Source organism: Scleropages formosus, chromosome 8, assembly GCF_900964775.1.
Source record: "Scleropages formosus chromosome 8, fSclFor1.1, whole genome shotgun sequence".
In the NCBI taxonomy this organism is placed as follows: Eukaryota; Metazoa; Chordata; class Actinopteri; order Osteoglossiformes; family Osteoglossidae; genus Scleropages; species Scleropages formosus.
Genome location: NC_041813.1, coordinates 13,875,164 through 13,900,704, shown reverse-complemented (window position 1 = coordinate 13,900,704; position 25,541 = coordinate 13,875,164). Strand labels below are relative to the sequence as shown.

General features: G+C 44.6%; 1 protein-coding gene across 1 annotated transcript; it reads left to right on the top strand.

The window, feature by feature from the left end:
- The first annotated feature begins 1,830 nt into the window (after nt 1-1,830).
- On the top strand, nt 1,831-24,881 carry zdhhc18a (zDHHC palmitoyltransferase 18a). The gene is made up of 9 exons (XM_018754504.1): nt 1,831-1,854; nt 2,142-2,599; nt 3,823-3,983; nt 8,840-8,989; nt 10,226-10,363; nt 11,386-11,437; nt 19,763-19,865; nt 20,793-20,902; nt 23,124-24,881. Exons 2-9 carry the CDS (start codon nt 2,379-2,381, stop codon nt 23,242-23,244), a joined length of 1,056 nt encoding a protein of 351 aa, XP_018610020.1. The 5' UTR covers nt 1,831-1,854; nt 2,142-2,378; the 3' UTR covers nt 23,245-24,881.
- The last annotated feature ends 660 nt before the right edge of the window (nt 24,882-25,541 follow it).

Here is a 25,541-nt window from a genome sequence, read left to right as displayed (position 1 = left end):
GTCTCTGTGGTAATGACTACCCGCCTTGTTCCCCAACCACGACTTCAGATCCTTGTCTATGCTCAGTTTGCCGATCTACCAACCATACACCTGTCCTCGACCATGAGATCACATCTAATCCTTTGATATTGAATAAACAATCCTGCACTTGGGTCCAGCCTCCTCTGTGTCCTCTGTTTGCCATGACAGTTTCTGGATTCCTAATACAATTTTTAAAAATCATGGAAACTTAAATTTCCTACTATTTTGTGAGTTTAAATGTTAAATTCTTCCTGTGAAGTTATTTCCATAAATAAGCCCATGGAAATTGATTTTCAAGCACAACGTTTCCCCTCACGTTATTTGGAATGATCAGTTTCTATTAGTGGGTTGCAAATCTTTATTCTTCCCAGACTGTTTCAGTCAGAACATTGTCTTTACTCAGACTTGCTGAATGTTAACAGGAACACTTTATCATGCCCCCATTGGCTGGCTCATCTGCGACACCTGCTGCCAATTAAGGGAACAACTGATTAAAGACAGCCCTGAAAAAACATTCAATGCGCAACCTCTGCAAAGAACAACTGCTGTCCCCTGTCCCTGCTTCCCCTGGACCCTTCGCCTGTTTGTTCTGACAACGATTCTTGTTTCTCCCTCTGGATGCTGATTGCCTGATCCATGCCTGTTTATTGACCACTCTTTTTTTCTCGCCCGATTAATAAACCCCAAGAAGACGAGCACCGCTCTTGAGTCTGCCGCTCTGTCTGCCCGGCCACCATGACACACTTACTCCTACATCAGTTCCTCACCAGGACATTAAATGGAATTTGCATCTAAGACACTAAATGCTCCAATTTACTTATCAGAAAGTCCATTATTGCTAGTAAGTGGGATAGACTGAAGGGTCATTGTAAGTTGTCAACTTCATATCTAGAGTTTGATGCTCAAAATATGGTCTAAGACAAATTTCAAGATAAACTTCAAAACCATTAAAAAATTATTCTTGCAATAAGCACTTAAGTCCTTAATAGACATACCTTGCCTTTTTGTTCTTTCTGCTTGCCTGAGATGGGAACATCCCTCATTATTTTTGTCAGAATTCTAAACTCATTCTGATCTCTGGGACAAAATTCCAGTAGCTTTGTTTTTTTTCCCCATTTTCTCATCTCATTAGTATTGCTATCCATATGGCTCTTTTACATGCTGGGTCGCGGCAAGCGACATACACCCAAGGTGAGACGCCAGTCCACCGCAGGGCACCTCAGGTGGGGCTCAAGCCCCAGACCCACCAGGGAGCAGGCAGAGGTCAACACCCCCCTCCTTTCTGAGCTCATCGATTTGGTAAACTTCATCTTCATAAGGCAAGAGATATTAAAGGCTTAACTATAAATTATTCCTCACTGATTAACAGATTCTACTTTTTTTCTCTCGAAAAAGCCTCTTCTAATAAGAAAACTTTAAGAACACTGCAAGTTATGAAGTTGTTTTGGATAAATTATAAACACCCCCTTAATTTTGTATGTGTTGATCTGACGGCTTGTCTTTTTTGATTTTTTTTCTCTAAGTATCCCTCTTGTTGTTGGCTGCAGTTATTATGCCGTTCTTGTATTTTGTAACTGTGCTTAATATGTCTTTGTTTATAAAGTTTGTTTACAAATTAAACATTTAAAAAACCTACAAAGGTACCATGACACTTTCCTATTACGTTCGTTTGTGACCAAGCAACAGCAGAACTAGGAAGCTTGCGCTCTGCGGTTAGGATGGGAGCGTCATAACCGCTTCTATTCTGCGCTCTGCTAAGAAACGCTTTGGGCTTCCGGTATTGGGGAGTTTTGAAGAAAAAGGGCGGTGCAGACGGGAAATGGCGATTAGTTGGTGAGCCAGAGAGCGTGGATTATCGCTTTTCCATTCATAAAAAAATGTATTAAAATCAACCTTCGATGGGAACACCTTGTCCTTGTTTCCTTATTTCAGGAGGACCAACAAATACTGTACGATCATGGATCCATCTGATCGGTTTTGAGTCGGATCATTAACCTGACCATTTCGAGATTATTGAATAAATTGGATAAATTACGGAAGCGGCCGGGGCTCCTATCTGGGCTTGAATTTGCGTTGAATGTAGAATTCCAATGCGATGCTTCATGCGGTTATGTTTGTAGGAGGAGCTCAGGGGACGTGACGGATGAACGCCTGAGGGAACGTGCTGCTGTGTGTCGGAGTGTGTGGTGGACGGGGTGCCAGGGCACCAGGCTGACTGGGTGGCACGCTGGACTCTCCAGTTGGCCGGCATTAGGCAGCCCGACCCGCCGGTGCCAAGTGAGCAGTGTGTCTATTTCGCTCTCTCCTTGCTTTCCAGCCGCGGAGATATGATGAAGAGGTTGAGGCGACGCTGAGCGATGAAAGGCTGCGAGTACCAGCAGATTCACTTGGGAACGCTGTCCGCGCTGCCGCACGCGGTGCCGATTCCAGTAGCGGTTCCCCGCCGAAAGTGGCAAGTGTTCCCAGGCAGGAACCGCTTCTTCTGCGACGGGCGGATTATGGTGGCGAAGCAGAGCGGTGTTCTACCCCTTACCCTGGGGCTCATCTTCATCACTGTCGGCCTCTTCTTCGCCTTCGAGTGAGTGAGTGACTGACTGACTCACTGACTGACTGAAAGAATGAGTGACTGGGCACGCAGTTAATAACGCGGGTTCTGCTGGCACCTTCATTTTCATCCTCACTCAGTTGACAGTGAATGTACCTACCCTAATCCACAATCAATGTGTTCATCTTTACTTTGTAAATTGCCTTGGACAAACTAAAAAGAGTAGTAAGATTGTTACTGTGGCTATCTCAGAGGGTCTGTTTCTTCATTTTGGTTGGAATTTATTGTGCTCTAAAGATGTTTTCAGAACTATCTGCATAATTGCTTTATTTACTTGTCTTACATTTATTTATTTAGCAGATGCTTTTTTCCAAAGCAACTTCCAACAAATTATGTGTAGTGTTATCAGCCCAGACACCATATTCACCAAGGTGATTTAAACTGCTAGTTACATTACATATAATGGGTTACTTATCCATCCATCAGTGGAACACATTCTGTCACTTACAAACTATGGGGGAACCTGAACAGCATGTCTTTGGACTGTTGGAGGAAACCCATGCAGACATGGGGAGAACATGCAAACTCTACACAGATTGAGCAGGGATCAAACCTATGTCCTCTCACACCACCCAGGCACTGTGAGATAGCAGCACTACTTGCTGTGCCACCATGCTGCCCATCTTTATGGATGTCAGTGTTTCAGGATTTTAGGATTGCTGTTGTATTGTTGTTTGATATATAACTTCTTGTGGGTGCCTTTAATGGTTGTTTGGAAGATTGGATTTTTTCCATTTTTATTAAAGTATCCTTTATATTTTTCACTTTTTAGTCCAAGGTAAATTACAATGTTAATCAGCTTTACAACAGTACAGTGCTTTATACAGCTGAGTAGTTTTTATTATATCAGTGCAGGGTACCTTGTTCAAGGCTACTACAGCAGGAGGTGGTATCTGAAGCAGGAACCATCATATTGTAAGGTGATTGCTTTCACCAATATGCCACCTGCTATTCCGTTAATGTTGTAGTACAACCTTCCTGTAGCTCTACAAAATAAAACTATAATCTAAATAATAAAACTTTAACCATATTCATTATTTGTAAGGTCCTTGTTTGATTCTGAACAGAGTGAAATCTGAGGTGACCTCAGAAGTGGTGTGCTTGAAGTTTCTGACCAAACCACAGGTAGGTATTGGAAATGTTGATGGAAAATACATGATCTGGACTGTTCCTGATACCATTGTTCTCTGTTGCAGTTGTCCCTTTCTGATGGAGCACCTGAGCCGGTTCGTTCCGGCTATTGCAGCCGTGCTCTTCCTGTTTGTGATCATCTCCCTCCTGCGAACAAGCTTCACTGACCCTGGTATTCTGCCCAGGGCCACTCCTGAAGAGGCCGCTGACGTCGAAAGGCACATTGGTAATGAGGGTTTGGGGAAAAGAAAGGCACCTTTGAGCCAATATGCATACTCAAACGCTTGGACAGGCTTTCTAGTATCAGTCCTTCAGTTGATTATGTGTTTAATTTGATTTAATTATTTTTTTCCTCCCCTCTAAATAGGGGAGTATATTTTCTATTTATGGCAAAGGCACATGACCTTATCTCATCACCTGAATTGGGGCTTGTGACTTTTGATAACTGACTGCATCAGGACTGTTTTGGATGTACTGTGAGATATGAGAGTAAAACTCAGACTGGGTGAATCTGTGAGGAAGTGAGTGAAACTCATACATGAGGATGTGTGTGTTACTGGAGTGGGGGAGAGGATGTGTGCTTGGGTTTGGGGAAAGAAACGCACAATGGTGTGTTGAAAGCTGAAAGCCTAGGCCTCTTCCAGGTACACAGGGCTGACGGCCATGTGGTTTAGCTAGTACTGTGAGGCTCTTGTGGGTGGAGCTTGAATGATCAGCAGCTCTCATGCGCAGACCTTCTTTGTGCTACTCTGTGTGTAACATGTCAAATATTATGCAAATCTAGTAAGAGCATATGCCAAGATTTCTTTGAAGATGCAGCATGGGGGAAAGGAATATTGTTTTGAACACAATATGCAGGGGTTTTTACATTTTTTTTCTGTTTTTATATACATGAAGACATTTATGAACAGTTGAACTGGGACTGGAACTGGGAAATGCTCTGACTTCACTATAAGCGGTAATAACTGTGAAAAAGGAGGACAATAACTGTAATTGGTTTGTGATGCAAGAGTGTAGAGGAAGACTCTGTTACACCCTATTCTTGGTTTCTTCTTGTGTTGAGGAGAACTGAGGGGGTTATGTGGGCGTGACTGGAGATGCACCTTGTGGCTGTATTCTAATTAGTGCCCACATCCTCTGACTCCATCCACATGCACACCAGCTGTGACCTTTCTTAGCCCAGTTTTGTCCACAAAAATTCCTGCAGTATTTTTACATTTCTTGACACTTTCCTTCCAAGCAACTTGCAGTGTTAAGATTACAATTATTTACCCATTTATACAGATGGGTAATTTTTACTGGAGCAATTTAGTATAAGTACCTTCTGCAAGCAAACTACAGCCATAGATGGGGATTGAACCTGCAACCTTTTTAATTCACAGGCAGTACCACTAACCACTGTGCTACCAGCTGTTAAATAATGGAGCTAAAGCAAATGGATAGTCTTTCATCATTAATACCACCATTAAATAAATTCTGTTTAACTTTCCCAAGGGTACAACAAGAATTCCTTTCTTAATATGAAACTAAAATCTTTTGTCTTTATCCGCTATACCCACATTTTCCCTTCTTAGTAATATACTGAAGGGGTATATTACTAAACAGAATTTTTGTTTTTAATTCAAGTTTACATTTACATTTATTCATTTAGCAGACGCTTTTGTCCAAAGCGACGTACATCTCAGCGAAAGTACAATTTATGCATTACATTGAGAGAAGGAGACATAGCTGCAGACATGAAAGTCTCAAGCAAACCTAGTTTGTTCCCTACCACTTGCTACACCGAGGTTCATCGCTCAAGTAGATACATAAGACACAGACAAATCCCGATACCGACACCAATTTTTTATTTATTTTTTTTTATTAGATATTATAAGATACGCAAGTGAGCAGTACAATACCAGAGTAATGGTTGAATAAAGGTCTAAAGGTTGCATCTGGGGATGCTTCTGGAGTTACGATGCGTGAACAGTTACACCATAGATGATCTGAAGAGATCTTGGACAAAGTGGATCTGGAAAAGGTGGGTTTTCGGACCCTTCTTGAAAACAGAGTTTCCGCAGTTCTGAGTGACAGGGGAAGGTCATTCCACTGCAACGGGCCCAGAACCGAGAACCTCCGAGCTTTGCCTTTTTTGCGCGGGACCACCAAGCGAGCAGAAATAGATGAGCGAAGGGGCCTGGCTGGGGTGTATCGGTGGATCAAGTCCTGTAAATAGCTGGGAGCAGTTCTGTTGATGTATTTGTACACAGTAACCAGGGTTTTGAATTTTATACGGGCAGCTATAGGAAGCCAGTGCAGAGAGATGAGTAGAGGAGATACATGCGAGCGCTTTGGAAAATCAAACACAACTTGTGCAGCAGCATTCTGTAGAAGCTGCAGAGGTTTGATGGCATTAGCAGGAAGGCCACATAGAAGAGAGTTGCAGTAGTCCAGACGGGAAGTCACCGTGGCCTGGACAAGTAGTTGGGCGGAGTCAGTAGTGAGGTAGGGACGGATCCTTCGAATATTATGCAGGACGTATCTGCAGGACCGGGTTGTGTCCTCAATATGTTGAGAGAATGACAGACTTGCATCAATCGTAACTCCCAGACTCTTAGCAAAGGAGCTAGGCGAAATGAGTGAGTTGTCCAGTTTGATTGAGAGGTCGTGATAGGAGGATAGGCCAGCTGGGAGGTGTTGAATCTCTGTTTTGGAGAGGTTGAGTTTGAAGTGGTGATCGTACATCCATGAAGAGATGTCCGACAGGCAGGCAGCAATGCGTGCGGAGATGTCTGACGCACCAGGTGGAAAGGAGAGGAAAAACTGGGTATCATCAGCATAGCAGTGGTATTTGAATCCATGGGAAGCTATGACCGGACTGAGGGAGGAGGTGTAGATGGAGAAAAGAAGAGGACCCAATACCAAGCCCTGCGGAACACCAGTTGAGAGAGGCAGAGGAGAAGAACGAGAGCTCTTCCAGACCACTTGATAGGATCTGTCAGAGAGGTAGGACTCAAACCATCTGAGTGCCGCACCTTTAATCCCAAGATGGTTAAGAGAGGAGAGTAGAATCGGGTGATTTACAGTGTCGAATGCTGCAGACAGATTGAGGAGGATGAGGACTGAGGAGACGGAGGCAGCTCTAGTAGCTTGGAGAGCGTCAGATACTGCCAGAAGGGCGGTCTCGGTGGAGTGACCAACGCTGAAACCAGACTGATAACCATCAAGGAGATGGTTCCGGGTGAGGAAATCAGACATTTGATCACAGGCTGCCCGCTCAAGGGTTTTGGACAGGTAGGTGAGGAAAGAGACCGGTCGGTAATTTTCAACCAGATTGGGGTCCGGGGAGGATTTTTTTTTTTTTTTTGACAGAGGTGAAATTATAGCAGTTTTGAAGGCAGCTGGGAAATGGCCAGTGGAGAGTGAGGAGTTGATGATGGAAGAGATGAAGGAGGAGAGTAGCGGGGAAATCTTCTGAAGAAGTAATGACGGGACCGGATCAAGCGAGCAGGTGGTGGCTCTGCGCGATGTCGGAGGTCAGCGACTTCAGATTCAGAGAGCGGCTTGAAGTTGGAGAGGATAGCTCTGCAGGGAGGTCCAGCGCGAACCGGGCAGGTTGATGGTGAGAATTTATCAGTGGTCGCTTTGACTTTGTCTCTGAAAAACAGAGCAAAGTCTTCAACAGTGAGAGGAGGAGGTGGCAAGGTACACAGAAGGGATGAGAAGGTGGCAAAGAGACTGTGGTTTTCTGGATGCAGGCTGTATTTTGTTGTGGAAGAAGGAGGTTTTAGCTGAGGAGACAGTGGACTGAAAAGCAGCTAATAGTGACTGGTAAGCATCCAGGTCCGATGGAGTTTTGGATTTACGCCATCTTCCCTCTGCTCCCCGCAGTTTGTACCTGTTAGCACGTAACGTATCAGACAGCCGTGGGGTAGCAATGGGGCGTTCTGGTCTAGAAGACAGAGGGCAGAGAGAGTCAAGGGTGGAAGACAGGGCAGAGAGGAAAGTGTTAGTGGCATCATCTGGAGACAGATCTAAGAATTGTGGAGCAGAAGGGACAGTGGCCAGAGTAGCAGAGGCAAAGCAGGAAGGCGAGAGAGATTTTAAGTTGCGGCGAAAGGTGACAAAGGGTGCAGGAAGAGACGAAGAGTTAGTGGTAAGGGAGGGTTGAAAGGAAATGAAGAAGTGGTCAGAGACATGCAGGAGCGTGGCAGAGAGAACGGGACAGCCACAGTTGCGGGAAAATACAAGATCAAGACAGTTGCCTGCTTTGTGAGTAGCAGGGGATTGGGACAGGGATAGATCAAAATACTGTAGGAGCAACAGAAGGCTGCTTGTATGAATGTCATCGACATGCAGGTTGAAGTCACCCAAGAGAATCAGTGGAGAGTTGTCCCCTGGGAGAGAGCTCAACAAGATGTCAAGGTCATCCAGGAAGCGGCCAAGAGGGCCAGGAGAGCGATAAAGGACAACCACAATAAGAGTGATTGGGGCAGTGATAGATACAGCATGCCATTCAAAGGAAGACAGATCATGCAGGTGAAGAGAGAGAACAGAATATTCCCACTGGGGAGAGATGAGCAGGCCTGTGCCTCCACCTCTGCCAGAGGAACAAGAGGTGTGAGAGAAGGAGTAGTTAGTAGAGAGTGCTGCAGGTGTGGCTGAGTTGTCTGGGGTGTTCCAGGTTTCAGTTAGGGCCGGGAGGTCCAGTGAGAGATGGGAGGCATAGGCTGGTATGAAGTCAGCTTTTCTCACAGCAGACTGACAGTTCCAGAGACCCATAGAGAAAGTAAATCAAGATGGAAGGTTTGACATGTAAGGATAAACCAGATTGCTGTAGCAGCAAGAGCGCCCAGGTCTCCGGCAGTAGCGAAATCGCACGGCTCGCTTACCGTAGAAAACTTTGATAGTTTTGGTGTGCCCTTCCTCAAATAATTAAAATGGTTAATTTACAAATTATTGCCTGCTCTGTTGTGTTTGAATACTGTTTAAATACAAAGTGCTGCAAAAAGACCCAACCTGTGGAGTGTGAAAATGCTTCACTGCCTTTAGGATCCTCAGCTCCTCTCTTGTAACTGAAAGTGTGTACATCCCACACAGACACCTCTGGGTCATCAACCTACCGAACAGCACCTCGCACCAAGGAGATCCTCATCAACAAGCAATTGGTCAAGCTAAAGTACTGCTTTACCTGTAAGATGTTCCGTCCCCCCAGGACCTCACACTGCAGCCTCTGTGACAACTGTGTGGGTAAGACAGCCTTCATCCACAGCTTTATGGTGTTAAGGGCAATTCACACATGTCGACTGAAACCACTTGTCCTGAACGGGGTTGCAGCGAACCGGGGTCTAACCCAGCAGCGCAGGGCGCAAGGCTGGAGGGGGAGGGGACACACCCAGGACAGGACGCCCGTCCATTGAAAGGCACCCCAAGCAGGACTTGAACCCCAGACCCACCAGGGAGCAGGCACAGGCCAAATCCGCTGCACCACTGCACCCTTCTTTAGGGCAATTTTTAGATTATATTTACGTTTATTCATTTAGATTGGGTTAGATGAAATGCGATAAGAACTTTATTGATCTTGAAGCTGCACAAGGCTACAGCAGCAATCATAAGACAACATAGTTACTGGAGTCACACAGGAAGTAAATAAACACTTTTATACACCTCAGAGGGCTTGAGATGTTGAGGCAAAGTTCTGAGTCCAGCTCTGCCTGTGTGGAGTTTTTATGTCCTCTAATACCTGCATGTATTTTCTTCAGGTGCTCTGATTTCCTCCCACAGTTCAAAGACATGTGCTTCCTGTGAATTGGTGACACAAAATTGCCTGTAGTGTATGACTGCTTGCGTGTTTTTGTTTGTGTGTATGTGTATGTTTGTGGCTACCCTACAATGGACTGGTGTCCTGTCCAGGTTGTTTCCCTTCGAGCCTAGTGCCCTGTAATTCAGGGATTGACTCTGAACCACTACAACCCTGAAATGGGACAAATAATTAATGAAAGTCAATGAGAAGTATATAATGATAAATGGATGAACAAAAATAAATACAAGAAAAAAGGAAATATCTGCAACGCTTTGAATTTATGAGCAATTTTTATCTACATCTGTGTGGGCAACTTAACAGGTGGAGGGCAGGAAACCCAAGTTTTTTTTTTTTTTTTTGAAACGGCTGAAAGGGTTAATTTAACTGCATTTTACATAGTTTTGGCTGGTTCTGCTTCAGGGAAAGCATACTTTTCTGTCTCAGTGAAAATATGTTTTGTACACTGCAGTGTTTACAATTTAGAAAGCAGATGGTTTATTCAGAAATTTCCTCTATTACCCCATGAGTATTATTGATTCATTTGCATCATGTTGATTTTTTTTTTTCTTTTTTTTTTTTTTTTTTGGCATGTTAAAAATCTTTAGAATTTACATGAATTTGTCTGTGATGTTTGAGATACAGCTGTTTTGGTGTCCCTCTTTCCATCCATACTCCTTCCTCAGAGCGTTTTGATCATCACTGTCCCTGGGTGGGCAACTGTGTCGGCAAACGCAACTACCGCTTTTTCTACAGCTTCCTCGTCTCCCTTTCTTTCCTGACGGCCTTCATCTTTGGCTGTGTAATCACACATCTCACGCTACGTATGTATACCCCTCCCAGTTATCTGGTTATTTATTTATTTACTCCATGCCTTTATATAAGGCAGTTAATTGTGTTTGGTTTGTCCAATACATGTGCTTATATGGTGAAAGACTGTGGACAAGATAATCCTAGGACTTGAAACCATTACCAGAATTAAACGTTTACTAAGATAAATGTAAAATTTACTTTTTATTATGAATTAGTTAAAATATAGGAGGGCTACTTTCTATCACACTGACAGTCTCAGCCAATCGCAGCCACTGATTAATGTAAATCTAAAATTACATTTGCAATAGCAGATTCTGTATTCTTGCTGGGCATTCCTTGGCTCACAGCCCCACATGGTCAGTTAAAAAGACCATTGAACCATCAAGGGTGTGGCTTCTTACAAGCTGCTATATTTAACCCCCCCGGGGCTCCTTCCGGGGAACAGACCCTCTACTAGGTTAAGAGCCATCTTAATTTATCACTATGCTCTAAAGCCTGAAAATGTGAGTGCACGTTCACTTCCTTCATACTTCTGTTATACCATTAAAAATGTAATTAACCTGAATTGTTTAAACAATTTTAAAAAATTAAACTGGAGTTATAACTTTAAACAGAAACTTCTGGAATGGATAGCCTAAAATACTTTCTTGTTGTGTTAAGGGGTTTTATTTATTTGTACACCCATTCCTCACATAACTGGGCTCATGCTTTTTCTGGTTTTGAAGGTGGTCAAATTGCCATTATTTTTAGGGAAAAAATAACTGATTCCTGGACTTAATAAATGTCCAAGTATTATTAATTAGCCACATTGTTTTGTATTTAACTTTGTAGTTGCACAAGTCATTGATTGGGAAGTTCTAGTAGAAATTACCAGCATTATACATTTTAAGTCTGCAGTTTTATGCAGATGTCTACCTCGTTTGATTGCTTGGACTTCAGGAACATTAAAAACTGCTTTTTATTTTGCCACACTAGTGTTTACAGTGTGTCAGAGGTCCTTTCAGCCTGATGGTTGATATCTTTTCCCCATCAGGTTCCCAGGATGGCAGGGGACTCATGTTTGCTGTTCAGCAGAACCCGGCCAGATATCCTTTCCACACCATGTGAGCTCTCCAACTGCATGTACCCTCCACATTGTGGAGTTTAATGGGAAGCATGAGCAGATATATGTGACAGATATGACAGAATATGTTCAGACCTCGTAGGGGGGCACGGTGGAGCAGTGGGTTGGACCGGGTCCTGCTCTCCAGTGGGTTTGGGGTTCGAGTCCCACTTGGGGTGCCTTGCGGCGGACTGGCGTCCCGTCCTGGGTGTGTCCCCTCCCCCTCTGGCTTTACGCCCTGTGTTGCCGGGTAGGCTCTGGTTCCCCGCGACCCCGTATGGGACAAGCGGTTCAGAATTGGTGTGTGTGTGTGTGTGTGTGTGTGTGTGTGTGTGTGTGTGTGTGTGTTCAGACCTCAGTCCTAAATGCCTAGATTCTATTGCAGTGCTGTATAATTGGATCAGTTATCTGGGCCTGTTTTCCACAAGTGGTCAGGTGGCTTAAAGGATTAGGTAGGTGGTGGTTTGCAGATACCTTGTTGTTCAGTTGCTGAGACCTGAAGGTGGTTTAAGTTCAGCATCTAAGCCATTTAGTATTTTCTGTGCAATTCATCTGTTGTTATGGCTGATCTTGTGAAACCAATTCAGATGAATGCTGGTGTGATGTGATCTTCATGGAATATTGCTTTGTGTAATATTGGTGGCCATTGACAGTGCTCAGGGAAGACTTGTGTGTGTACTGATACATGAGTGTGTGTGTGTGTATTGTTGCTGTGGGGGAGGGGATATATTCTTGGGTTTGGGTAAAAAAAAAAAAAAAAAAAAAAAACACAGTAGTGTATTGAAAGCTGAAAGCCCAAGCCTCTTCCAGGTACACAGGGTTGATGGCCACATGGTTTGGCTGCCAGTATGAAGCTCTTGTAGATGGAGCTTGAATGTTCAGAAGTTCTCGTGGTGCTCAGGACTGCCCTTGGCTGCTCTGCGTGTAACGCATCAGATATTATGCCGATCTAATATGGGCATATGCCAAGATTTCTTTGAGGATGCACCGTGTGGGAGGGGCGTATTTTTAACACAAGACACAGGGGATTTTAACATTTGTTCCGTCTTTATATACATGGAGACACTTAAGAATAGTTGCCTGTAGGAACTGGGAGTTAAATACGACCTTATCGAAAACCAATGGCCGGTGACAGTGAATGATTAAGGAGCCCAGGTAAGACTTGTGTGTTTATTAAACAAAATGGCTTCCTTCATCCCAGGAGGTGTGTTGGTCGCAGCAGGCTTGGCTGGGTCCTGCTCTGTGGTGGGTCTGAGGTTTGAGTCTTGCATGGGGTGCTTTGTGATGGATTGGCGTCCCGTCTGGGATGTATCACCTCCCCCTCCAGCCTTGCGCCCTGTGTTGTTAGGTTAGGTTTCAGTTTGCCGCAACCCCGCTTGGGACAAGCAGTTTTGGACGGCGTGTGTGTGCTTCCTTCATTCACTGAACAAATTCAGACAACAAAATTACATTTACTACATTTAAGTTTCAAGTTTATTGTCATAGATACAAGTACCATGTACATGTATCATGAAAATCTTCCTGAATGCTTCTCCACAGACTATGGGCAAGGATAATAGAAATACTGCACAAACAAAACAATGACAAACAACAGTGTCAATGACAGTAAATAACAATAGCAGCAATGACAGCAATAACAATAAATAATGGTAACAGTAGTAACAATTATGCCAGTTGACAGTCAGAGAACTCAGAACGAGAGAATCAGAATCAGAACGAGCTTTATTGCCAAGTATGTTCGCACATACAAGGAATTTGTCTTGGTGACAGGAACTACCACAGCACAGACAGAATGACAGTGACAAGACAGGTGAAAAGATAGAATATGTGAGCAAGGGATAAAAAATATTTAAAAATATAAAGTACCGAATATACAAAAATAGTCACTAGATACAAATGCAAGGGAGTGTGAGTAAGAGAAATGTGATAAATAGTTATAAATATAAATAGCATTATGTATTGCACGGTTTACTCTCTAGGGGAGAGATTTAGGTGTTCATGAGATAGATGGCCTGAGGAAAGAAACTTTTCTTATGCCTGGCTGTCCTGGTGCACAGTGCTCTGTAGCGCCGGCCAGATGGCAAGGGTTCGAAGAGGAAGTGTCCTGGATGTGAGGGGTCTAGAATGATTTTGCTCGCCCTTTTACTGACTCTGGACGAGTGCAGTTCTTGGAGAGCTGGGGGGGATGTGCCGATGATTCTTCCAGCAGTCCGAACTATCCGCTGCAGTCTTCTGATGTCTGACTTCGTAGCTGAGCCGAACCAGACAGTTATAGAGGTGCAGAGGACGGACTCAATGACTGCAGAGTAGAATTGCAGCAGTAGCTCCTGTGGCAGGTTGAACTTCCTCAGCTGACGAAGGAAGTACAACCTCTGCTGGGCCTTCTTCACAATGGAGTCTATGTGGGGCTCCCACTTCAGGTCCTGTGAGATGGTGGTGCCCAGGAACCTGAATGACTCCACTGTTGCCACAGTGCTGTTCATGATGGTGAGTGGGGATAATGCTGAGGTGTTTCTCCTGAAGTCTACGATCATCTCCACTGTTTTGAGCGTGTTCAGCTCCAGGTTGTTATGACTGCACCAGACAGCCAGCTCTTGGACCTCCTGTCTGTAAGCAGACTCGTCGCCATCCCGGATGAGGCCGATGAGTGTGGTGTCGTCTGCAAACTTCAGGAGTTTGACAGAGGGGTCTTTTGCGGTGCAGTCGTTGGTGTACAGGGAGAAGAGCAATGGGGAGAGCACACATCCCTGGGGGGCGCCAGTACTGGTTGTGCGAGTATTGGATGAGAATCTTCCCAGCCTCACTATCTGCTGCCTGTCTGTCAGAAAGTTGGTGATCCACTGACAGATGGAGGTGGGCACAGAGAGTTGGGTTAATTTGGACAGGAGGAGGTGTGGGATGATGGTGTTGAAGGCTGAGCTGAAGTCCACGAACAGGATTCTCGCATAAGTCCCTGGTTTGTCCAGATGTTGCAGAATGTAGTGCAGTCCCATGTTGACTGCATCATCCACAGACCTGTTTGCTCGGTAAGCAAACTGCAGGGGGTCCAGCAAGGGTCCAGTGATGTCTTTCAGGTAGTCCAACACGAGTTTTTCAAGTGACTTCATGACCACAGACGTTAGGGCGACAGGTCTGTAGTCATTAAGTCCTGTTTCTTCAGCTTTTCAGAGTAGTTTCTCTTAGCCACTCTGATCTCCTTTGCCAGTGTGTTTTTGGCCTGTTTATACAAGACTCCATCCCCGTTCTTGTAGGCGTCTTCTTTGGCCTGACGAAGCTGTCTGAGTTTTGCAGTGAACCACGGTTTGTCATTGTTGTATGTTAAACGAGTCCTGGTAGGGATGCACATATCCTCGCAGAAACTGACATATGATGTTACAGAGTCTGTGAGCTCATCCAGATCGCTAGCAGCAGCCTCAAAGACACTCCAATCGGTGTACTCGAAGCAGGCTTGTAAGTCCTGCTCTGCTTCCCCAGTCCATCTTTTAACAGTCCTTATTACAGGTTTAGCTGATTTCAGTTTCTGCCTGTAGGTCGGTATAAGATGAACCAGGCAGTGATCAGAGAGCCCCAAAGCTGCCCGTGGAACAGAGTGATATGCATCCTTTACTGTGGTGTAGCAGTGGTCCAAAATATTACTGTCTCTGGTGGGACATGTAATATGCTGTCTGTATTTTGGCAGTTCACGGGAGAGATTTGCTTTATTAAAGTCCCCGAGAATGATTATAACAGAGTTCGGGTGTTGTTGCTCTGTGTCTGTGATCTGGTCGCCCAGCTGTTGCAGTGCTGCATTCACGCACGCTTGCGGTGGAATGTAAACACTTACGAGGATGAAGGAGGAAAACTCCCGCGGCGAGTAGAAGGGCTTGCAGTTGATGAAGAGCGCTTCTAGGTCGGGACAGCACATCTTCTTCAACGCTGTCGCATCTGTACACCACCTTTCGTTGATGTAGAAGCATGTCCCACCGCCACGTGATTTCCCCGCTGATTCCGCGTCGCGATCCGCTCTGAACAGCTGGAAGCCCGGCAGATGTAGCGCGCTGTCCGGGATGGCTTCATTCAGCCAGGTTTCCGTGAAGCACAGAGCAGCAGAGTTTAAAAAGTCCTTGTTTCTTTGGGACAGGAGGAAAAGTTCGTCCATTTTGTTGGGTAAGGAGCGGAGGTTCGCCAGATGGATACTAGGCAGCGCTGTTCTAAAGCCGCGCTTTCGGAGCTTGACAAGCGCGCCGGCTCGCTTTCCGCGCTTGTGCGTCTTGAAGCGCTTGAGTAGCGCCGCTGCACCTCCGACTACAATGTCCAGCAAAACGTCAGAATAGTCGAAAACCGGTAAAATGTCGGGTGGTGTGTACTGCCGAATGTTCAGCAGTTCTTCCCTGGTAAAACTGATTGTCGGAGTATAACTAAAGATATGGCAAACTAACAAAAACAGTAAAACAACTGTGGAGCTCCACACCGAGGCGGCCATCCGCGGCGCCATCATTTTTCACTCATTTTTCACATTTTTCATGAGAATGCTTAAAGTGACAGTGTAATTTACCAGTGTGCTTGGGTGGAGCAGTCCAACTCTAGTTACTAAAGGTGGCACATTGGTTAGTGTTGTATAGTCTTACAGCAGTGGGGTAAAAACTGTTCCTGTACCTAGCTGTGCGGGTTCAAATAGACCTAAGCTGTTTTGCAGATGGCAGGGAAGAGAAAAGTGTCTGTGCAGGGTGACTATGATCTCTCATGATGTGCATCGTCTTTCTGAGGCAGGGTGTGGTATAGGTGTCCTCGACTGCTGGTAGCTGTGTGCCAGTGATTTCCTGAGCTGTTTTGACCACCCTCTGTAGGGCTTTTTTGTCCTGTACGGAACAGCTGCCACCCCAGGATGTAATACACTCTGTGAGGACGGACTCCACAGCACACCTGTAGAAAGTGGTGAGGACTGTAGTGGACATCCAGGCTTTCTTCAGACGCCTGAGGAAGTGAAGGCGTTGATGGGACTTTTTGATGGTCGATGCTGTGTGCTCAGTCCATGTGAGTTTGGCAGTGAGGGTGACCCCGTGGAATTTGAAGCTGTTGACCCTCTCTATCGTGTCCCCTCCTACGTAGATGGGTGCCTGAACCGTATCCTGTTTCCTGAAGTCAATCACCAGCTCCTTAGTTTTACTGACATTGAGAAACAGGTTGTTGTCCTGGCACCACTCTGCCAGAAGCCTCACCTCCTCTCTGTAGGCCGTCTCATCGTTGTTGGTGATCAGACCCACAATGGTGGTATCGTCAGCAAACTTTATGATGGTGTTGGAGCTGTGACTGGCTACACAGTCATGTGTGAACAGGGAGTACAGCACTGGGCTCAGGACACTTCCCTGTGGAGTGCCAGTGTTGAGGATCACTGGGGAGGAGGTATTACTGCCAATCCGCACATGCTGGGATCTGTTGGTGAGGAAATCCAGGATCTAATTGCACCATGCGGCACTCAGTCCCAGCCCTCGTAGTTTCTGGATCAGCTTGGTTGGGATGACAGTGTTAAATGCTGAGCTATAGTCTACAAACTATAACCTTGCATAGCAGTTTTTATTATCCGGGTGAGACAGAATGGTGTGAAGTGTGTGTAATATTGTCTTCAGTGGATCTGTTGTGGCGGTAGGCAAACTGCAGTGGGTCCAGAGTGTCCGGGATGGTGTCCTCAATGTATCCCAGCACCAGCCTCTCAAAGCATTTCATTGCAATGGGGGTCAGTGCCACTGGGCAATAGTCATTAAGGCAGCTCACTTTGTTCTTCTTTGGAATGGGGATGATGGTGGTGTTTTTGGAAACAAGTGGTTACAGTTGAGCTTTTTAAGGAGGTGTTAAATAGGTCTGTGAAGACAGTAGCCAGTTGCTCACTGCATGTTTTTAAAGCTCGCCCTGAAATTCCGTCCGGTCCAGCAGCTTTGCGGATGTTGACTCGGCTAAAAGTTCTTCTCACCTATGCCACAGAGACGGTGAGACTGGCGTTATCATGTACTGTGGGGATGCGCAGTGGGGGGGGTCTTTGTTTTCAAACTCAAAGCGGCCATAAAACGCATTCAGTTCGTCTGGGAGAGACGCAGCAGCACCTATCAATGACCGCCTTTGTGGTTTATAATCCGTTAATGTTTGGATTCCCTGCCACAGCCTACGTGGATCTTGAGTGCAGTTAAACTGTGATTCCACCTTCCTGCTATATTCCCGGTTTGTGCTGGCGATGGCTTTGCGGAGCTTGTACTTGCTCTTCTTGTATGCGTCCGTGTCTCCGGACTGAAACGCACAAGTTCGCGCGTGGATCTTATTTTGGATTTCGGCGGTAATCCATGGTTTTCGGTTGGGGAATAAGCGGACTGTTTTATGTGATATGCAGACATTTACACAGTACCCGATGAAGTCTGTGACCACTGTAGCATACTCGTCCAGATTGGAGGATTAGTTTCTGAACATGTCCCAGTCAAAGCAGTCCTGGAGCCTTTCCTCCGGTTCTGGTGTCTAGCGCTGTACAGTGCGCATCACAGGTTCCTCTTGCTTCAGTTTCTGCTTGTAGACCAGGAGCAGCAGAATCGAGATGTGATCTGACTGTCCGAGGTGTAGATGCAGCAGGGAGCGGTACGCACCTTTGTGTGAAGTGTAACAGTGGTTGAGGGTGTTTGAGCCTCTGGTGGGGCAGGAGGATGTGCTGATGCTACTTGGGGTACACGTTCCTGAAATCGGCTTGGTTAAAGTCCCCAGAGATAATGAACAGTCCATCTGGGTGCTTGTTCTCGTACTTAGTGATGATATGGTACAGTTCTTTCAGAGTGCTGTGTGTGTTCCCTTGGGGTGGGATGTAAACTGTGGCCATGAGCAGAGCCGAGAACTCCCTGGGCAGGTAGAACGGTTGGCATTTGATCAGGAGGTATTCAAGGTCCAGAGTGCAGTTCTGTGCAATCACTTCCACATTCGTGCACCATGCGTTGTTAAAGCATACGCCCCCTCCTCTCTTTCTCCCCGATGAATCAGTCCGATCTGGGCAGTAGATTGAGGAGCCCTCGGGCTGGACCATGTGGTCCGGTGTGCTGGCTGTGAGCCACGTCTCCGTAAAGCAGAAAACACAGCAGTTCCATAAATCTGTTCAGAATTTAAGTTGCCCTCTGAGATCGTCCAGTTTGTTGTCCAGTGACTGAATGCTGGACAGGAAAATGCTGGGAGGTCATAGTCCGTGGCGTTTCGCTCTCACCTGAACACTGGCCCTGCAGCCCTTTTTCCGAGGTGGGTCGCGGTCATGATGTTCGTGGCAGAGCGAAGGCAGCGAGTTCGGCTCTCTAACGCTAAGAATTGCGTCTAATCACACCGTTTCACGTATTTGCAGAAGTGTTTGGCGGTCATAAGTAATAAGAGAATAAACTGGCTGGAAGAACAGTGACACAAACAAAATACACACACACTTTCTGAACCGCTTGTCCCATACAGGGTCGCGGGGAACTGGAGCCTAACCCGGCAACACAGGGCATAAGGCTGGAGGGGGAGGGGACACACCCAGGACAGGGCGCCAGTCTGTTGCAAGGCACCCCAAGTGGGACTCGAACCCCAGACCCACTGGAGAGCAGGACCCGGTCCAACCCACTGCGCCACCGCACCCCCTTACAAACAAAATAATATACACTAAACTAACAAGTTTATTCATTTAACATATGTTTTTCTCCAAAGCTGTGCATGTCTCAGAGTAAACAAGTACATTAAAAACAGGTGACAAGCTTTAGATACAGACTCGCCTGCTGAAACAAAGTTAGATGCCACTGTTTTAGTGGTGCACGTTACACGAGTAACTGTTTGCAGAACTGACTGTAATATGAAATACAGAGATTATTCTGACGGATGGTGTAATGCAGTTCTGAGCTTGAGAGGGAACTCATTTCACCACATCAGAGCCAAAACCGAGAACCTGTGGCCTTTAATTTTTCTACCCTTTGTGAGTGGAACCACCAAGTTGTTTTGAAGGAAGAACACAGTACTCTTGCTGGGGTGTAGGGAGTGTTCAGGTCTTGTAGGTATCAAGGAGTTGAACCTTTGACTGTCTTGTAGGCTTTAACCAGTGTTTTGAAGAGGTATCCACAGGAAGTCAACAGAGAGAGACAGTGATGGGAGATACTTAGGAACCCTTTGGTAAGTCAAACAACTTGTGCTGCAGAAATTCAACTGGAGAGGCTTTATAGCAGAAGAACCAGGAGGGAGTTGTAGTAGTGTAGGCAGGATATCACCATAGCATAAAAAGAAGCATGATCACCGTGAAGTTTTTCTCACCCTTACATGTGTTTGGCCTTAACATGGCCTTTTGTACTGCCTTGGAGCTGGTCGTGTGCTTCTTCTCCATCTGGTCAATCCTTGGCCTCTCAGGCTTCCATACCTATCTGGTGGCATCCAACCTCACCACCAATGAGGATGTAAGTACTACTCCAGTTTGTCAGTTTCAGTTTAATTTTGTATAATGTTCATCTCAAAAAGTTTCCTCAGGGTGCCTAATAATAGAAATGACAGGAATCCAGAGAGTACAAAGACACATGCTACAATCATCATAACATTTGTAGACTTGTGTTTAATGAGAAGGCAATCAAAGCAAGCTAGTTCCAGCTCTTAATGCTGATGCAATAGGAAAAATCCTTCTTTGTGGGGCTGCACACTCAAACATTAGTGTTTAAGCTGTTTTGGGAGTTGTGATCTTCAGTGTGTCGGTGTCTGGAAGTGCATATAGTGAGGGCTTGGAGATCTCAACCTGATGAAGTGTACCCTGAGTAAAACTAGTAAAGTAGACCCAGGAAACATGAAAATATTTTGTTCTTGTGTCTTCAAGCATCTGTACAGGAAAATATAAATGTGACAAAATGTTTGTGAACTCTTTGGAGTCATCTGAATTTCTTCATGAATGGCTTCTAAAATATGATCTTCATCTAATCCATAAAAATAAATCAGGAGTCCTAACATTTTACGTTTCTACTTCTCTATTCAACGAAAGGTTTAAACACCTATGGTTCTTGATGAAAAATTATTTATATTATATTTGTTGAGGAAATAACCTCAACCAAATGCTTTCTATAGCTGCTGAACAGACCTGCGCAGTAGTTAGGTGTTTTGACTCATTCCTCTGTACAAAACTATTCACAAACTTTTTCTCACAACTGTACAAATAACTAAATTCTGAGTATAGGTGTATGACATTATTGTAACAAAGTGTGCATGGCAATAATAAGTAGTAAATTTACTGGTGATGTTTGTAGTCCAGCTGATGAAGTTGAATCTCTGAAGAGAAATGAACCACCGCTGCCCAGCTATGTGTTTCTGATGTCTTGCATTGTATGTGCATGTGGGTGCAGATCAAGGGCCTGTGGTCTGGTAAGCAGGGAGAAGACATGGGGAACCCCTACAGCTACAGTAGCATTTTCACCAACTGCTGTGTGGTGCTGTGTGGTCCAATGCCTCCAAGGTAGGTTTGCCAGGCTAAGGAACCTTGTGTGAAGGGACCAGCTTCTCTGTACCCACACATCACTTTGTCTCAGTAAGCACTTTGCCATGGATAGTTGCGTGTGATGTTTTTGCCACAGTCATCCCATTTGTTAATAGCTGTAAGTGACAACTGCCAGCATGATTCTTAAAGATGGAGACTTGTTGACAAGAAATTCTGTCGCAAACTATGCCCTACCCTAATGTTGCCAATCGATAACATGCTTATAGAAGGCTGAATCCCTGGAATGGAATGCAACCTCAATATGTCCAATTTTAAAGAAAGACTGAATGTTCATTCTTTTAACCTATTAGTTTGCTTTAAAAATGGTAACCTATATTTTTGCAAGTATACTCAAGGCTGTCCTCTCAAATGTTAAACCTCATCAAACTGGATTTGTTAATACCAAGTTCGGCTGTGGTAATGTATGCTGTCTTTTAAATATTATAATCTTTATTACTGGGAAGCAGTGACCTTGGCTTTGGTTATCTCTTGTAATGCACAAAATGCATCTAACAGGGTACAGTGAGGTTTCATATTCACCATTTTGGAAAGATGAGCATAACTTCATTAGCCTAATTAAGCTTTTATATTTAAACCTGTTGGTACAAGTTGGGACAATTAAGAGTCTTGATTCTACTCAAGACCCACCAGAATTTCTTTATATTGTGATTCAGATCAAACATTAATATTTTGAGCTTTTTTCCTTTAAGCAAAAGTTAAAAACTTTGGTCACAGATGTTTCCTAAGTGATAGGGGGGTGCGGTGGCGCAGTGGGTTGGACCGCAGTCCTGCTCTCCAGTGGGTCTGGGGTTCGAGTCCCGCTTGGGGTGCCTTGCGACGGACTGGTGTCCCGTCCTGGGTGTGTCCCCTCCCCCTCTGGCCTTATGCCCTGTGTTACTGGGTTGGCTCCGGTTCCCCGTGACCCCGTATGGGACAAGCGGTTCTGAAAATGTGTGTGTGTGTGTGTGTGTGTGTGTGTGTGTGTGTGTGTGTGTGTGTGTGTTTCCTAAGTAACATCAGGTGTAGACAAAACAACTGTCAGACATTCTTTGTTGAAAGAGACTGCCAGTAAAATTGTCCCATCTCCCCTTTACCATTCACTATTTACTTACAATTAAACTATTAGGAGCAACAAGGACATATCCATTAAGAATGGATGTAGGTATGACAAGAGGACCATTGCATTTTTCTGTTTGCTGATGACATACTCATGTACTTGGGTAATGCTGAAACATCAGTCCCAGTAGTTCTAAAGGTGAAATATTGATATTTAAAATGGGTTAATTAAAAATATTTACGTATGGGGACTAGTAACACAAAGGTGGCAGATTTGACCATGTTTTATAAGCCTTCAGGTACTTGACTTTGGCTCAGCACAACACCCAGTTGTGTAAATGGTATGGTTAAAAAACTGGGCTGACCAAGGACCAACTAGGATTAAAACAAAAAGGCACAAAGATAACATTCACATGTTAGTCTATACCATACTCAAATGGACACCAAGAGCCTACTGTTGGCATCCTAAACTAACACCATACAGAAAACTTTTGTATATATCCTACAGAACTGTAATACATCTATTTATGGTTAGTTCTACTTCTAGTTCCACTAATATTTTCATACAATTTAGATACGCTCCTGAAGATAATTGTACTGTATGTATTGTATTTTCTTCAAACTTTGTAACTTGATGCTTACTGTTACTTTGGTAATGTGTAATGCCTGTAATAACTTTGTGTTATGTTATTTTGTGTTAAATGTGTCTGAATGAGCACCCACTAAGTCAAATTTCATACTTGGCTGGTAAACTGTTGCCTAATTTTAATCTGAGTGGATAATGCTAGGTTATTATTAAAAGTCATAATATTGCAGAAGTACATTACTGAAGGTTTGTGAGGATATGTTTTAACTAGAGGGGTGTGGTGGCGCAGTGGGTTGGACCACAGTCCTGCTTTCCCATGGGTCTGGGGTTTGAGTCCCGCTGGGGGTGCCTTGTGACGGACTGGCGTCTTGTCCTGGGTGTGTCCCCTCCCCCTCCAGCCTTATGCCCTGTGTTGCCGGGTTAGGCTCTGGTTCCCCGCGACCCTGTATGGGACAAGTGGCTCTGAAAGTGTGTGTGTGTGTGTGTGTGTGTGTGTGTGTGTGTGTGTGTGTGTGTGTGTGTGTTTTAACTAGTGTGGTTTCCCCCTCTATTCTTCAGTCTTATTGACAGGAGGGGGTTTTTGCTAGACCACAGCAGGCTGTTGGATGGAACCAGGGAGACAGAGCCTGCCCCCTTCCTGGATGAAAGTGACAAAAACATGGTAGGAGGTTCCACCTAGTGGCAGCATGAAGACTGCAGCAGTGTGCATTGCCTCCCCAGGCCTGACATTCCCTTTCCATCCAGCTGTCATTTTGAACACCCAGACCCCCTGCAAAATACCCTTACAGCTCCCAAATCCCAGATTTCCTGGGCTCCCATCAACCCCTTCTGCAGTCATGCTAGTACCTTGGCTCAGTGATGGCTTTGATCTTTGCATGCCCCACAGCGAAATAATGGAATGCCTTTAACCTGTGCTTTTCATCGCTCTCTGCACTGCATGCTAGTTGCTGGGTGTAATTCTGTCTGTTTATGTCATCTAAAAAATTTTTTTATTTCATCCTGGAACAATTTATCAACATGCTCTGCTTTTGCTGCGTTTGAATAATATGTTAAAACTTTCACTTATGACAGTGAAATGAAATAAAACTTATTGCCTCCATAGCAAAAATTTGTCAGGTATGACAGACTCAGTGTGGATATGGAAACCTACTGCTACTTTCCATTCTCTCTCCGTTTCTCTCGCTCCCTCCCCACTTTGTGAGTGGAGCTGTATATGGTCCTGCCAGCTGCAGGAACAAAAACCCATCTTTTTTGCCAGTAATATCCAGAGTTTCCACTTAAATCAGTTACCTCAGTGTGGTGTATGTGAAGCTACTGTGGGTGTGTAGTTCACTGTATTGTATGGGACCCGATATCCAATTCCACTCAAGAGGGTTGTTGTCGTGTCCATACAACAGGAGCTACCGTAGGTGCTTATTTACGCTTACTGTCCATGGTGTGCTTTCCTCCTTTAACTGCAGCAGTTAGGAGCTAATTTGTTAGCTGATTGTTGGGGCTGCAGAAGGAAAGCAACTTTTCTAGTCTCTAGTCCTCTAGTCTCCAGTTTTAAAATGTGATGAAGTTAGTGTAGCCTTGGTTTTTTTTTTTTTATTTTTATTTTTAAATGACAGTATCAATTTATTGCAGCTGACCATGGTAACATTTAAGAAACAAGGGGAACCATATATATATATATTTTTTTTTAATTCCCTAGTTCCCTAATGGCACTAGCTATGCATCAAAGTCTTGGGGAAACTGAATATAAATGGCTGCAGATGCTGGACTGACACTGTGTGTTTTCAGTAATGCTCTTTCTTGTGCCTCATTTCACCTGTGGCTGTAGGTGTGGTTATAACTGAAGTCTTATGATTTGTTTCTTCTTTTACTCTGAAGTGAATAGCTCTGTTAAGATCTCAGTTCAGGTGCCCTAATGACAGGAGCCAGCACAGTGGTTATACACACAGCTCCTGATGTGTTTTTGGTGTTAGTTTCCTAGGGGAAGTGTGCCAGTGAAGCCAAGAGGTATTGAAATCACACTGTGCATGTGCTTTTTTTTTTTTTAAACATTTTGTAGCACTGCAAAATTTTCTGTGTATTCTGTAGAACAAACTCGTACCGTATGCATGTCTGTTATGATTAATCCACTGTTACTTCTAAAATCATCAGACTGTAAAGCAGAAGTGAAACAGGCCCTGTTCAAACATAATCAGGAGCTAGTGTGAAGGAATTATTTCTTAGCCTTTCTGACAATATGCTCACCCTGAAATACCTCAAATTAGAAAGAACATTAAGAAATATATATTTGAAAAATTTTACTTTTTTAAAACTGTTAGTGTTTGCTGTGCAAGTCATCTTTTGAGATGAGCTGTTTGGAAGGTTGTGAATGTTTTGTATTTTATGGCTTTTATTTTTGTATTTCTGTCAAATAAAAATATATTTTTTCTCCACTCATTCATTTCTTCTTCAGGCTCTGATTTGAATTTCAAAATTTCCTGCCTGATATTGTGACTCCATTTTCACTTGCATCTAGAACAAAGTTGCTTTTGTAATGGAAACTTCTGAAACTGTACTTGTGTATCGCCCTGTCCTTCCTATGTCTTGAGCTGTGGCAGTTATGCCCTTCTCCTTGTTGCTGGAGTGTTTTTGGGAGTAGGCCTACAGATTTATGTGTTCTTATCCTGTGATTTCCCCCACGCCCAGATTCCTTAAAGGAGCTATACTGTCAGGATCTTCTCTGTGGTGCAGTGTCCGAGGACTCTGCTGGAGACGGCAGCAGGGTGTAGCTCTATGTAGATGGTAAGAATCCATGGGGGCTGATTGGAGGGAGGCAAGGTGCTTGCTTAGGTATCCCTACTGGTTGGACCTATTGTATCGCTGCATGGTGTGAGTCCCCATATCATGCACTGTCATTCCTGCCTTTAGAGTGCATCCTTTTCACTCTTCACCATGCCCGCCTTATGTCTGGCTGCATGTCATGCTTCAGTTTCCCATCTGTTG